Source organism: Drosophila mauritiana, chromosome 2R (genome assembly GCF_004382145.1).
Source record: "Drosophila mauritiana strain mau12 chromosome 2R, ASM438214v1, whole genome shotgun sequence".
Classification (NCBI taxonomy): Eukaryota; Metazoa; Arthropoda; class Insecta; order Diptera; family Drosophilidae; genus Drosophila; species Drosophila mauritiana.
In genome coordinates, this window is record NC_046668.1 from 14,428,143 (window position 1) to 14,442,223 (window position 14,081).

General features: G+C 46.7%; 1 protein-coding gene across 1 annotated transcript; it reads left to right on the plus strand.

Moving 5' to 3' along the window:
• Positions 1-370: 370 nt before the first annotated feature.
• LOC117136310 (membralin) lies at positions 371-12,961 on the plus strand. Its single transcript, XM_033297157.1, has 13 exons — positions 371-662; positions 724-806; positions 871-1,017; positions 1,076-1,168; positions 1,235-1,437; positions 1,496-1,661; positions 1,726-1,888; positions 1,946-2,003; positions 2,068-2,151; positions 2,222-2,354; positions 9,187-9,286; positions 9,587-10,268; positions 11,138-12,961. The coding sequence occupies exons 1-13, from the start codon at positions 534-536 to the stop codon at positions 11,989-11,991; spliced, it is 2,895 nt and encodes a 964-aa protein (XP_033153048.1). The 5' UTR covers positions 371-533; the 3' UTR covers positions 11,992-12,961.
• Positions 12,962-14,081: the final 1,120 nt, after the last annotated feature.

Genomic DNA, 14,081 nt, shown 5'->3' on the forward strand with positions numbered 1-14,081 from the left:
ACTTTTCGAATTTGAACTTGCCGCTATTTAGAAACCGGTTAACCGGTTGAGCTGGTTCATCTGTGGACTGTTGCTGGTGCTGGTTCCGAATTGAGCTTTGTTCCGTTTAACTGATGGCCGATGAACTAGTTCTTAAGAGTTCTTAGTTTCAAATCACGTTAATCACGTCACGTTTTGCATAAACCGATTTTTTATAAGCAAATTTTTAGAAAACGAAATAGAAGGACCTGATATAATGGTAAAGTGGATGCATCTTTATTATAAATAAAGTTTTTTGTAATATTATATATTTGCACCAGCTGAACCGTTACTGTTCCCCAAAACATGAATATTTCACCAAACTATCGATAATTACTATCGCTCGCTGGTCACCTCTGCTGCGGACCTGGTTGTTGTTGTTGTGGTCCGCCAAGTGAATTTTAGCCAACTCTCTGAGATCAAGATTGAGAAATATCCGTAGACTGAGATCAGATCGGACTGCGGAAGAGGGGCCAACCAACCAGACGCGGAAGTAACAACCTTCAACTCCAGCCATGGCCGCTGTGCTGCCGGAAAACGCGGCCGAGATCGCGGTGGCCAATGCAATCAATAACATCAACGGGAATGGAAATGGGAACGGGCGCAATCGGGTGCTACCTGGCGGATTAGGTGGTGGTGGACAGGTATGTAATTACCCATGGATTGTTTAGAACACAACACTCTTATCTTTTTCCCGACTTGCAGAACAACATGATGAATATGCGGGATCGACTGTTCCATGCCATATACTTTCGGGCGGCGGCCACCTATGCGGAGTTGGTTCCAAGGTAAGAGTCATTGGCCCCCTTATCTACCCACCCTTATCACCCGCATATGATTTTCCATTTCCAGGAAGGTGCAGTTGACCATTGAGTTCCTGCTGCTGGCCAAGGCCTTGCTGTTCTTCTTCACGCTCATCTACGTACACAACTCCTTCATCAAGAATCCCTGCACTTGCCTGCAGGAGGTTAAGAACTGGCCGCGCGAAGGCGTCATCAGGCATGGATTACCTTTGGAAAATATTTTCAATCATTGTTAAGCCAGTACTTCTTTGCAGAGTGGAGATCATTCCTCACCTGGCGGAGAAGCGAGCAATTTGGCAGGGAATCAAGAGGGACCAAGAAATAGTGCGCTCCCTAAAGGATTCCTAGTGAGCATACAAAACGATTCTTAATAATAAATCCTTTATTTATTCATGTATACTAATCTGTTCTAGCTACTATGGCATTGGACCCCAAACTCGGCAAAATCACGACACGCTTAAACGGTACGAGTCCATTCTGGGAAAACTGGGTCTGCCCGTCCGACCAACCTTCGCTTACAGTAACGAATCCCTGTATTACTACTTTGATGCCATCAACATCCTGGACACCTACGACCATCCAAATGCAATTCAGCTCAAGAACGAAGAGGATGATGGTTGGAAATTCTAAATATAAATTATATAGTTTTTCCTAATGAGCATATTCTATTGTAGAAGAGCAGTACATTGTGGAGTATTCATTGGAGTACGGCCACCTACGCTTGTCTTCATCCACGCGAAAGCGTCTACGCATACCCGTACTCACTGTTCAACTGGATCCCAATACGGACAAGTGCTTTGGGGACAGTTTAACGCGATATCTGCTCAAACGTTTGCTAGGGTAAGAAATTTTCTTCGGTTTAAGGTTCAGCTGCATTTTGTAACTACGTTCCCTTCGTTTATAGCTATGATGACTTACTAATGGCATCCGTACGAACTATAGCGGAGCAGGAGGAGAATAAGGGCTACCTACGCAATGTTATAACCGGCGAACATTATCGCTTCGTCTCCATGTGGTGGGCAGCCTGGAGCAGTTATCCGGCTGCCTTCTGTGTGATGTTACTATTCGTAAGTCAACTGAAATCACGGGGATTATATAGTTACTAAAATAATTTTGTGTTTCAGACCTTCTCAGTGTCGATGTTGCTGCGCTACTCACACCACCAGATCTTTGTGTTTATAGGTAGTAAATTCACACAACCCATCCAAGTTTTAATATACTTTAAGGACATTGTTTTCTCTTTCAGTCGACCTGCTGCAGATGCTGGAGTACAATGTGTCCGCCCGGTTCCCAATCGCACCGTTGCTCACTGTCATACTGGCGCTCGTAGGTGTGGAAAGACTCTGCCTAATGATTCATTTGCATTCCCATTAACGCTTGTATTTGTATTTTTTCTTCAGGAATGGAAGCCATCATGTCGGAGTTCTTTAATGACACCACCACGGCCTTCTACATCATACTGATTGTCTGGATCGCGGATCAATACGATGCCATCTGCTGTCACACGAGCATCACCAAGCGTCATTGGCTCAGGTGCGTAACAGTTCGGAATCGTTACTTTTCCCAAACGTATCCAGACCCAGACCAGCAGAGTATCCCCATTCTGGCCATGTTTATTTTTGTTTTTACTGTGAAATCGTCCGTGCCCCGGACAAATGACAAATTCAATTACATTAAGTCTGCAATCCTTTCCAGCATCTATGTGTTACCGCTGCCCGGCCATAGATAATAGCTTCCACCCGGCATCTTGGCCATCCCAACCCACCTCAGTCATCAGCACTTAACAGTTCATTTCGTTCGGTTCGCATATTTTCCTTCTCTTTGGTCTCAGTCCGGGTATTTTGCACTCTTCTCCCAATCCAACCGCCGGCGTCCCGGTTGTTATTTGAAAATTAACTTGGCTTGCGCAAGCCTCCCCCGGGGCCGGAACAAATCGACCAGTGGCCGCCACCCCTTCGCCAGGAGGCGGGGCAGGCTCCTCCCTCGCCAACGTCCGCGTCCTTCCCTCTACCCACTCATCCATCCACCCACTCAAACACACAGACACCGGCAAACAGAGAATTTCATCACTTAAGTCAACAAGCGTAACCCAAGCGCCGTTTCTCCATACAGCCATCATGCATATAGCTCCTGACCAACTGGCCCAACCAACTGAGCCGCACCATTAGCAAACATTTAAATAAACACGCTGCCCCCACAGCGGAAAACGAAAAAAAGGGGGGAAATTCGAAGAAAAAAGCTATGGAAATTTAGAGCTGCTCATTCCCGTTGTTCGATCGACATTAATGACCATGCACGTCAGGACAGCGGACAACCCCATCCTCGCCAGAAACAGAGCTACTTTGCGGTTTATTACGCGCACTTTGCATAATTGAGAACGGCCGCCGCAAGAAATTATTTCCATCTTTATTTTTCGCCCACTTTTCCGGACATCAATTTCCACGATGCGCTGAACGGACCATCAATAATTCAAGAAGACACTCGAAAATTCCCTTTTCGGCGAGGACCAAGGTCCGCACGCCTTGATTATGAATTCATGTGCCTGCATCCAGCCTCAATCACTGGCCACGCCACCGCCTTGCGGTGTTGATTTTGCGTAATTTGCGCCGAATTAAAAGGCTATCAGTGCTCCCGGAAATTTTGGCAAGTGAAGAGTCTCATCGTCGCCTCCTCGAGGGCCACTTGTCGAATATTTATATTCATTAAAGATTCATTGCCGCGAATGATTTTAAATGTGCTCGCCCTGCTTGCCCACAGCTTGTCCTGTGGATTCCTATGGAAATGGCAGCTGGAAAGCGGGCAGGCGAAAAACATAACTTGGGCAAGATTACACCTTACGTGAATTTACTAGGACACAAATTAAAAATTCATGGGAAGCAGGCATAAGGCATCGTTTTGTCTCGCATTTCTCCCAGCACAGATGAAAAGGCAGTCCAGATTGCGATGATAGTTCCTCTGCGAGACCACAGCGACGCTATTAATCTGTTAGTTTGTGATGTGCACCTGGCCAAATGGAATATCTTTTGTGTCTGATGCGCTCCTTCGAGTTTCGCATAACTCATCATTTGCTCGCCCAGATTGTCAAACTTTTTGCAAAACTTTTGAATGAAAAAATATCCAATTGCATCGTACCGGGCGAATCCTTTTCTGTGCAATTGAATGGCAAACAATATCTGATGTTGCTTCGCATAGGTAGCTCTATAAAGGACATTGATTGGGTATGGGTATGGGTATTGGTCTAAGTCCAAGTCCAAGGAGCTTTCGTCTTGGGTCCTTCCTCGCTTTAAGTGAAATTAATTCAGTGCGGAATCCTGGCACATCCATATGCCATATGGCCAGGACGCTCCACCGGAACCATAACAGCATGTTTGTGAGTGTTTTGTGTGTCTGGAGGGTGTGTTTTCTGGTTGGGGAGGGGCAGGTTCGAGTGTGTGTGCTTTCCTACGGTTTAATTTTGCTGTTATTGACTGCCCCAAGCGGTGAAAGGGGTTTCCGGAACAGTATGTTTGTACCCTAGCTGCATGGGGGTGTATAATTCGTAGAAAGCGGCTTTTGATAACGAAATTTAAACAACATGCGTAAGGCAACTGGTTTTGAGTGCTATTATAATTAGAAAAGAAATCTATTGTAAATTATTACATTTGTTAAATGAACATAATTATTATATATTGTAATCAACTTGGCTTTAAGTCCACTTATTTGCCAGGGTATTACAAATTTCATCATGGCGAGTTAGGAATTCTTTCTTGTTCTTGCTGGCGCCGCTGTTGTGGGTCCTGCGGTTATGGGTTACAGGGCCGGGATTGCTTGTGCTGCTGCTTCCTGCTTCCTTCCTGACTTCCTTCCTTCGTGCCCGAGGTGGTGGGGCTTACTGGCCCGATCCTTCTGCTCCTCCTGCTTCCGTATTTGCTCGCCTGTTTTTGCGGTTAACTTGGTCTGCGAAAGGCAGGCAGTCAAGTCGGCTAAGGAGCAAGCCGGCTGGCATTGAAGTTAGCATAGAACACAAACAAGCTGGCGGCGCTTTTTGCTTTTTAGCTACTACTACAGCCGTTCCAATTCAAACGCCGCCCCTTGCAGTCCGCCAAATGGTATTAATTTCATTGCATAGACTAATTTGTGTACTTAAACTTTGCTAAAAGTTGCAATCAACGTGAATTGCAAATGGCAGTCGGAAGCTTAAAACTGTCAAGTGGCAAACCTCGGGCTTCAGCTGCTGCTCCGGCCTCCATTCCATCTCCATTCATTTTAGCCATCCAGCCCAACTCTAACCTTGCGAACTTCCTGTCAATTGCCTTCAATTCATTCTAATTGACTTTAAAGTCATCAAAGGAGCGGCTGTCTCGGCTCTTCTTAATCGCCGTTTAACGAGGCTACCCCGACCCGACCACCTACCACCCCTGACTACACTATACGTATATATTCGCACGGAAGGAGCATAATAAGCCCCTGACACCCGGACTTTACCCCCAATCCCCCGGCAGCCCTTTCACTTGGGCTTCTTATTTTGCCCTGTGGCTTCTTGCGGCGCGTAATGCTCCTTTTGTGCTTAAATCTGGTTGCCAGGCACGGGCAGACGACACGTATTAAATGAGCTGCAAACGCACAGGAAAAGCTAAAAGAAACACCTGCCTTTGCTGGCCTCCACTTCATCCTGCTGCCTGCTGCTGGCTACGAATCCAAAGTCTTGCGCAGATTGTTTGTCGCGTTGCGAAAGCTGAACGCTGAAAGCTGAAAGCGAGGAAGCTGACGAAGCTGAGGACCTAAGCATCAAAGAGCAAATGCCAGGGACCCGGAGTCGGGGGCCAAAGTGGTTGGGCAAAGGGGTATGGGTTCAGGTCGGTTACAGTAGCGCGCCTCAAGTAGCCGCCTTCGTCTCCGCTTTCGTCCTCTTGTTTACACGCTTGTTACGCTAACAAACATAGCGAATATATACACATATATATATAAATATATATATATATGTACGTATTTATATATATAGGGGATAGGTGGAGAGCATATAACATATATATTCGCCTGCCATTGTTGCCGCTTCACGGTCTGAATAGGTGGCCACGGTGTCGGCGGGTTAGCCTCAACGTCAACGGCATTGGCAACCATGGTGAAGGGAGCCCCCGGAAAAACTGGTGGGAAAGGAAATGGGCTGGCATTTTCCTTTCGCTTTGCACTCCTTTGGCTGTTTTCGTGTTGATTGAGATCATGTTACGCAAAGTATAATTGCGTCAAGTTTGTTTTTCTGCCATAACTTTTGTCCAACCGCGCGGGCGGCGACCCCCATCAACAGAAGTGGCTCAAAAAGGGGGGTGCTTTGCTGGGTGGATGGTTGGATGGGTGGCAACTGGGCGTATACACGCTGGGCGGGTGTTGTTCAAAGGTGCAGTTGATGAGTGCTCATAACGAGGCAAAATCGCTTCATTGTTGTGTGTGGCAGTTGATGTGTGTGTGTGGCTATGTGTGTTTGTACTCTGTTTGTTTCAGTTTCAGCTTGTTTTGTTTGTTAACATGGCGTATGCGCAACGTGCCTTTGTCTGCTGTTTGCATATGCGACAACTCTGTTCCAATTTATGCACGAAAATGGGTCGTTTTCACGCATTTAACAGGAGGAGAAAGCTAGAGCAATGGAATGCATGGTGTTTGCATGGCAAACACTTCACTTTTTGTGATATTTCAATTAAGTTTCGAGTTGCATTCACTCACCGGCACTCCGCATTCGAGTTTCTACCTCCGAATCAAAAACTCATTGAACCCATACTCACATCTGTTGAAAGAGATATCCTTTCTCCACTGTTCACTATGGTTCCCCGTCCGCCCCTTCAAAGATATGCAATCCCATATGTGTGTATGCAAATGCTATTAAAAGCAGCCATTTCAACAGAGGAGCTTACAAGCTCATTGAGCACTTTAACTATTACGAATCGCCCACATGGCTCCTTCTCCTCGTCCTAATTCGCCCCCTCGGTGTTTACCTGCAACAAATAAACACTTATGACGCAGATCGGATCATCGTTGCTGCAAAAACTGACACAACCAACAGCAGCATTTCACACTTGCCATCAGGTTGAGCTGAGCTGAGGTGCTTACTTAACCACGCTACCCGACTCAGACTCTACCCCACCCACACCCACACCCACACTCAGCAGCAGACACATGCAACAGTTGTCCTATTTGCCATCCTGCCACTGGCCCGCCCACTTCCGCTTTTGGTGCGAAGGATATGAAAGCCAACAGTATTTGCTGGCGCACATCCGTCCTGCCACATCGCACCTTGGTCGATGGTGAATCGAAACTGATTGCTCGTTGCAGGCAAAGAGTTGTAAGATTCATGTCTTGCAGTATGACTGTGATTGTATTGATTTAGAGAAAGTATTTCTACTCAATCGTTGAGTTAGTAATATCGATTTACAAATAACTGAGTCACTTAAATAAAAGCGCTTCTAAGAAAAATATTATTCTAATTATCTTAATCAAATTATAAACTCATATCAATTCATATCTATATCGAAAATTCAAACCATCCTTCCCTAATATGGAACTTAAACATGTGAAGTTCTCCATTCTCAAGACTTGTCCGCTCAAGAGAGATTTGTCCGGACAATGATGTTTTGAGTGTCCACACGATATTGCTCCTTAAGAAGTATTTCCAAGACGTACTCACGGATGACAGTGCACTGTGCGCCCGCTGGCAGTGCAAGTGGGATGAGGATGAGGAGGTGGAGGAGCATTGTCTGGGCAAGGGTACGGGTTACGGGTTACGGATGGCATCGTAGGAAAGGGTAAGGAGCGGAAGCGGGGACGAGGCGTTGCTGCTTGTCAACGCTACGCTACATTAGGAAAGCGAATGAAACGGAAACGAACGGGCGATAAGTGTTGTCTACGTGCCTGCAGCCCGCACTTCCTTTTCAGCCACCCGGCGTCGAGGATTCGGGTGTTTCTCTGTGTGTGTGTGTGTGTGTATGGGTCCATGTGGCCATGTGTCAGTGCGAGGGAAATTGAGGAAATTGCTGGCAAGCGTTCGGCGGGCATGTGTCCATAATGCTCAACGCTCAGTGCTCCTCAGCTTGCGCAATGCCCTGGAAAGGCTTGCTAAATAAGAGTCGTGTGTCTTCATTTGTCGCTGTTGATATTGATGGCGGATACTTCTGGGTTACTCGGTGTGTGTGTGCACACAATCAACTCGAATTAAATTCAATAACATAACTCAATCATGGCCATGCCCCAAACCACCATGTCCATCCCCATTCCGTTTCCGATCCGTATCCATTCTACCCCCCGATGGCTGTAAAAATAAATTAAAGTTGAATTCCGCTGGCCACGCCAAAGGTCCTCTGTCCGGTTGTCAAGCTGTTTGTCCGTTTGTCCGCTTGTCCATTGCTTATCAATGAGTCGCCTTCGCCCGTCATTATTGTTGCTTCTGTTGTTGTTACGGCCATCCATTGTGTTTTTTATTTGTTGTCTTTGGGCCAGCTACAATTCAGCTAACAGCGCCAGCAATTATTTATATTATTAAATCCTCTTGAGTGTTATTTTTTTATATTTTGCCCCCGCTTCCTCTGCCCCTTCATCCATGGGGCCATTGTTGTTTCCGTTTCCATTCGGTTTCTCGCCGCCGCCGCTGTTGTCTTGGCAGTTTGATATTTGCCCGCCCCGGCTACGGTTACTTGTAACTTGTTACTCTTATGTCATGGCCCGGACTCCCAGGGTCGCTCCTCCCTCCTCCATCCGCCGTGCGCCATCCGCCACACGTCTGACCCATTTCTCCGCAGCTTATACTCGGCCCAGCCGAAAAAAAAAACAGAAAAAAATAAACCGGAATGGCAGTTTCAAGGAGGTGGCAGTAAAATAGAAAAACAGAAACCAATATGTTTTTGCTCTTTATTTTTGTCAACTAAATACCATTTGGTGGAATGGTAATCATGCTTTCCGCCCAATGATCGCCGATATTTGATGTGGGTTTCGAAGCCCCAGACACGATTTCTTTCTTTTTTTTTGTTGGCAGCTTTAAAATGGATGTGAGCAAATTGTTTGGCTATTTCTATTATGCTCTATGCCAAGGATGGGGTCTCGATTTTCTTAAGTGCCTGACACTTTTGACACCACTTTCAAATGGGGTAAATGTTTTACTCACTTAAACTGAGATATAGTATTAGGTTGACTAGGCTGATGAAATCTAGCTGCTACCATTAAAACCCTTTTAGTTATACATCCATCTATCCATCTTATTAGGTTTAAAGTTCGCCTAAAATCTGACTATTTAATCTTTTAGACTGTACCTATTCCGACCATTGACTGTGAAACGGATGTGCCTGCCTCTCGGGTGACAATTGTTTGAGCCTGGATCTAACTCGTTTCGTTTGTTCACTTGCAGATTCTTCTACCTGTACCATTTTGCGTTCTATGCGTATCACTATCGCTTCAGTGGACAGTACAGGACGCTGGCCCTGCTCTCCTCGTACCTATTCACCCAGGTGGGTAGTGCTATACGTGGCCAAATGGCGTAACCATGGCGAATAATGAATGCGTTATGCAACGACGCTGCGACAATGATGGAAACGAACTCCGGCCATGTTTACGCCTGTCAAGTGCATGACAAATTGCCATTCTCCACTGGCCTTTTGTGGCATTGTGGCATTGTTTCCAGTCGGGCCAGAGGCTCACGTGCAGACCGAAACCGGTCTCACGTGCCCGGCGACCGTGGCATAACATCTCATCCTATCTGCTCCATATATCTGTCTGAGATTCACACTCGTGCCCCTTCTTTTTTCCAGCACTCGATGGTGTTCTTCTTTCATCGCTTCGAGCTGCCAGCCATCATGGCCCAGCACCAGGTCTTCATCATAACACGCAACCAGGGAGCAGCAGCAGCAGCGGCTGCAGCGGCAGCGGGCGCGGACGGAGCAGAGGCAGCAGGAGGGGGCGCAGGAGCAGATGCTGCAGCTGGAGGACAGCAAGAAGCTGGGGGGGCAGGAGCAGGCGGCATCGGTGCTGGCCAGCAGGCGTCCATGCAACGTGCCCGTCTCATAGTCACTCGACTCTTCAGCCAACTTGCAGCACAGCGCCAGGGGCAGCAGCAGCAACAAAATCAGCAGCAACCACGCCCGCCAGGACCCACCGCCGCCGTGGGCGTGGCCTTGGCCAACCTGAGAAGACTGCCCGTGGTGGGCCAGTGGCTGCAGGGCCGCGAGCAATTCGCCACCGTGCGTCGCGTCTTCCTGGGACACGGCGGCAACGCAAGGCTGATGCAGGTGCGTCTGCAGCGTATTAACGTCGCTGACATACCCGGCTTGCGCAACCAGGTGGCAGCGGCCATGGCAGCAGCGGGGGCCGCCCAAAGGGGCCAGAGCGCAGCAACAGATGAACCCACCAGCGGCGATGTTGCAACTACAGATGTGGCAGCAACAGCAGTAGCAGCCGCCGCGGCAGCAACGCCAGCAGCGAACGAAGCAGCAGGTGAGCTTTGGCGACATTCCCTCGCCTTAATTGAGTGGGGCCAGCACACTTCATTGACTTTCGCAACGAGGGCTTAAACTCTTAGCTTTTGAGGCAACCATTTGCATACCCTTTTCAGTGGGCATAATGCGTGCATCAAAGGTGCTTTTTCACAAGAACTCTTTTCATTAAATCCGCAACAATTCGTGCTTTTAATTGCATCCTTTCGCTAGAAAAACAATTAGCCTCGGGTTATTTTACGCAAATAAGTGCAATTATCATGAGCCAGGCCAAAGAATTTGTGTAATTAGTTGATGCGATTATGATGATTGCATTTAAGCAGATTGCAGATTTCACCTGTGTAAATCTGTCATATGAGTGTGAAGAATATCCGCACTTCGACTTACACCGTCTCTTCCCATTTTTTTTGCGATGGCAGAGCTGTTTTCGTTGCCACGAAGTCCTTTTTGGCTGTGTGTGAAATCGTTTGGAAGATAAATTCAAATTTGAATTCCACTCGACAAACGGGAAATCCCTTTCGCCTCCGGAAGCTCGTGTGTGAGTTGGTAACAACCAAACAAGCAATACAAATAAGCAAATAACAGATTCGGTGGCAATAAATGCCAACGAGAGCACTGCCGGATTCGCACGAGTGGTGGTGGGAGTTAGTGGAGCCATGGATCCAAGGAACCAAGGAACCCTCGATTTTGAAGCATTTTCAATAGTCGTGGAGCAGCAAAGCCGCTCTTAACGTCTTTCTGTCTGTATACAATAATCGTAATATGCATGAAATTATTTCTCAATTCGCAGGAAAATGTTCACTGTAAATGTTTCGCTTGTCATTTCCTGTTTTATTTTCACTCTGCCTTCAAATTCCCTGCATATTTCAGATGTCGAAACAAATCAGGGACGCAAGCAGCCGACAACATCGAGCATAAATGATGCAGTAGCAACGGGAGCGGAAGGAGCTCAGGACAAGCCCGGCCAGGAGAAAGTGGAGGTGGTGGAGCATTATGGGCAAGAAAAGCTACAGCATGGCGATGGGGATGGGGATGGGCAAATAGCGGGCATGTCCAAGACGCTGGAAAATCTAAATTTCGTTGCGGCGGATATTATAAATATGTCGGATGAAACTACTGTAGCAGCATCGCCCCCAACGGACGGCACTCAACAACCAGATCAGACCCTGATCCACACCCACGTCCATGTCCATCAGACTCAGCCAAAGGCGAGGCAATTAGAAAATAATTTGCCAGAGTTGCTGAAAGCTGAGGGGGCATCCGCAGCAACGGCATCAGGTGAAAAGCAAAGCTGCCCACTACAAGCACCCAGCATTATGAATGACCAGCAGCAGCAGCAGCAGCAGAGGCAGAAAAACAAACCGGACGAGCCCGCGACAGCAACGGTAGCAACATCAGCAGTTGCCACGTCAAAACAATCCTCTGGGCGAGGAGCAACAGAGGTAGGAGCGGCGGGAGGAGCCGAGGCAGCAGCCAGGCCAATGATGGATGACAGGCAAACAGTTGATTTTATAGAAGGCGACAGCCCAACGTCAGCAGCAAATTGCCAACTCAATGCTGGCACAAACCACAAGGCACAGGAGCAGCAGCTAATGAAAACTTCACAACATACATCAAACCAAGTGACAACTACAGCAGCAGCAACAGGAGGAGCAGCAGCAGCAGGAACACCAGCAACGGGAGCAACAGCGGCAATGGGAACAGCAGAAACATCAGTAGAATAAGCACGGCATTAGTGGCGAGCCTCCAGAAACGTACACAACACAAACCCAATTCCGAATCCGAATCCGAACTCAAGCCCAAACCAACCGAAAGTAGCTACCCACATAACAAGATGTTATACATAAAGGAGCTAGTAAATTTTAGATAATTTGTCTGGTGTACTTATGTCCGGAGATCAACCACGACTCACGACGCCCCCGCTCCGATTCGAATGTGTGCTTTTGCCGTGTGAATGTGTCTGGGTTGGATGGGTGGTAGATGGATGGATGGATGGATGGATAGCTGAATGGATGTATGGTTAGCTGGGTATATGGTAGATTTCCGAGTGGGGGAGCTTAGTGGGTGTGAGGACGTGTTTGAGCTTCGACCAGGAAAGGAGTGACGGAAACGCGTAGTTGACCTGCTTGCACCTGCAGGTAAAAGTCAGGATATACATACATATACATATATATTAATAATGTTGCACGGCTTTTTAATTAGCCAAATACGTGAGAAGCAGCCACACATGTACGGATACACACATACAAGCTAGTCGCGTTTTAAACTTAACTTTTTTTGCCCATCCTTGTTTGCCCCTTTATTGAGAAAAATGCGTTGAACATTTTTAATTAACTTTCCGTTCCGAGCTGCCTTCAACCCACGAAGCGCCAGCCGCCTCATCGTTTAGGACTCCGCCTCCGAAACCGGACGGACAAACAGCCGTAAGCCCTTCCGGCCGATAACCAAGCCCGATCCGAAGCCCAAGCCGATGCCTCCGCTGATGCTTCTACTGTTTGCCCAAGCTCTTTGCTTTAGCTTTATGGAATACCATAGGATTGTCAACTGTAATATATTTTGTTTGTCGAAACATCATTTTAACAAAAAAGAAAGAAAAAACGGGCCGAAAAAAGCCATCACAAAGGAAACACACTGTGAATATTCATGAGAAATTGTCGTTGAACGTTTGCCTGTTGTTGGCCAAAAAAAAAAAAATGTGAAATTCTTGATTGTCATTTTATTGCTTTCATTTATGTTTTATAAGCGTACTCCTACTTTGTACATGGTAATTAATCTGAGATGCGATTGAGTGAATGTGGCGACGTGTTTCTAGAACTATTTGGTAAGCAATGGCGGTCGGAATCGAAGTTCGCGAACGGTTTATAACTCTTAATTATACGTACTAAATACTAAAACTAGTAGCTATGACTCTTTGCTATTGCTAAACAAACAAAAAAAATGTTATTTCTAAATGTGTATAAATATATATACGACATAAATTAAGTGCACACTTTTTATTTATGGGCGGTGAACATCTCCAGCTGGACTTGGTTTTTGGGTCTAATGAATCCGAAAATGGTTATGTAATTTACATAAATGTTAATAGCGATGGCAATTTAATTTGACTGGAACACAAACAAATTATGCAACATCAGAAGTAGCAGCTCGATTTGCATATTTCCGCCTTATAAACAAACTGAGCGAAACCAATTCGGGGTAGTTATATAATGGATATCATTTTTCCGGAACAGGATTTCATATCGGGGTTGAATGGATAGAAAATCTCTTTATAAGTTATGCTTATGATTTTAGCAATTAAAAAGCACGCGCTGATTACATTATGATTAATTTAAATGAACGAATAAATAAAATGAACGCGAATGTTAATCTGCGGATGGAAATCCTTGTCCAAATTAACGTCAAAATGTCCTGTGTCATCATCTCGCAAGGACATGGCTATGCTACTGTGCGCAGTGCCAAAACTTTGAAGCTACAATATGCTAATAAAACAATGCAAATTGTCTGAACAGCTTCCACCTTCGCCTGCTGCTCCCGGTGAAGTTGCTCCTGCTGATGCGGCTCCTGGTGGTGGCAACTTGTGCTGTCACTGCGCATATCTTCCAGCTCGCTGATGTGAGCCAAGCCAAGTGACTTACAATAATAAACAGCGGGTCGTGTTGTATCGCATGTGCCGACTGCCGACTTGGGACAGGAGCAGGGACATCACGACGACGATGACGGAGTGGCGGCGTGCCGGGCCAGACAGCCATGACAGCCGTGGAGCACTTCTCGTATGCGGAGCTGGATGGATAAGGGGACATGGAGCGATAGCATC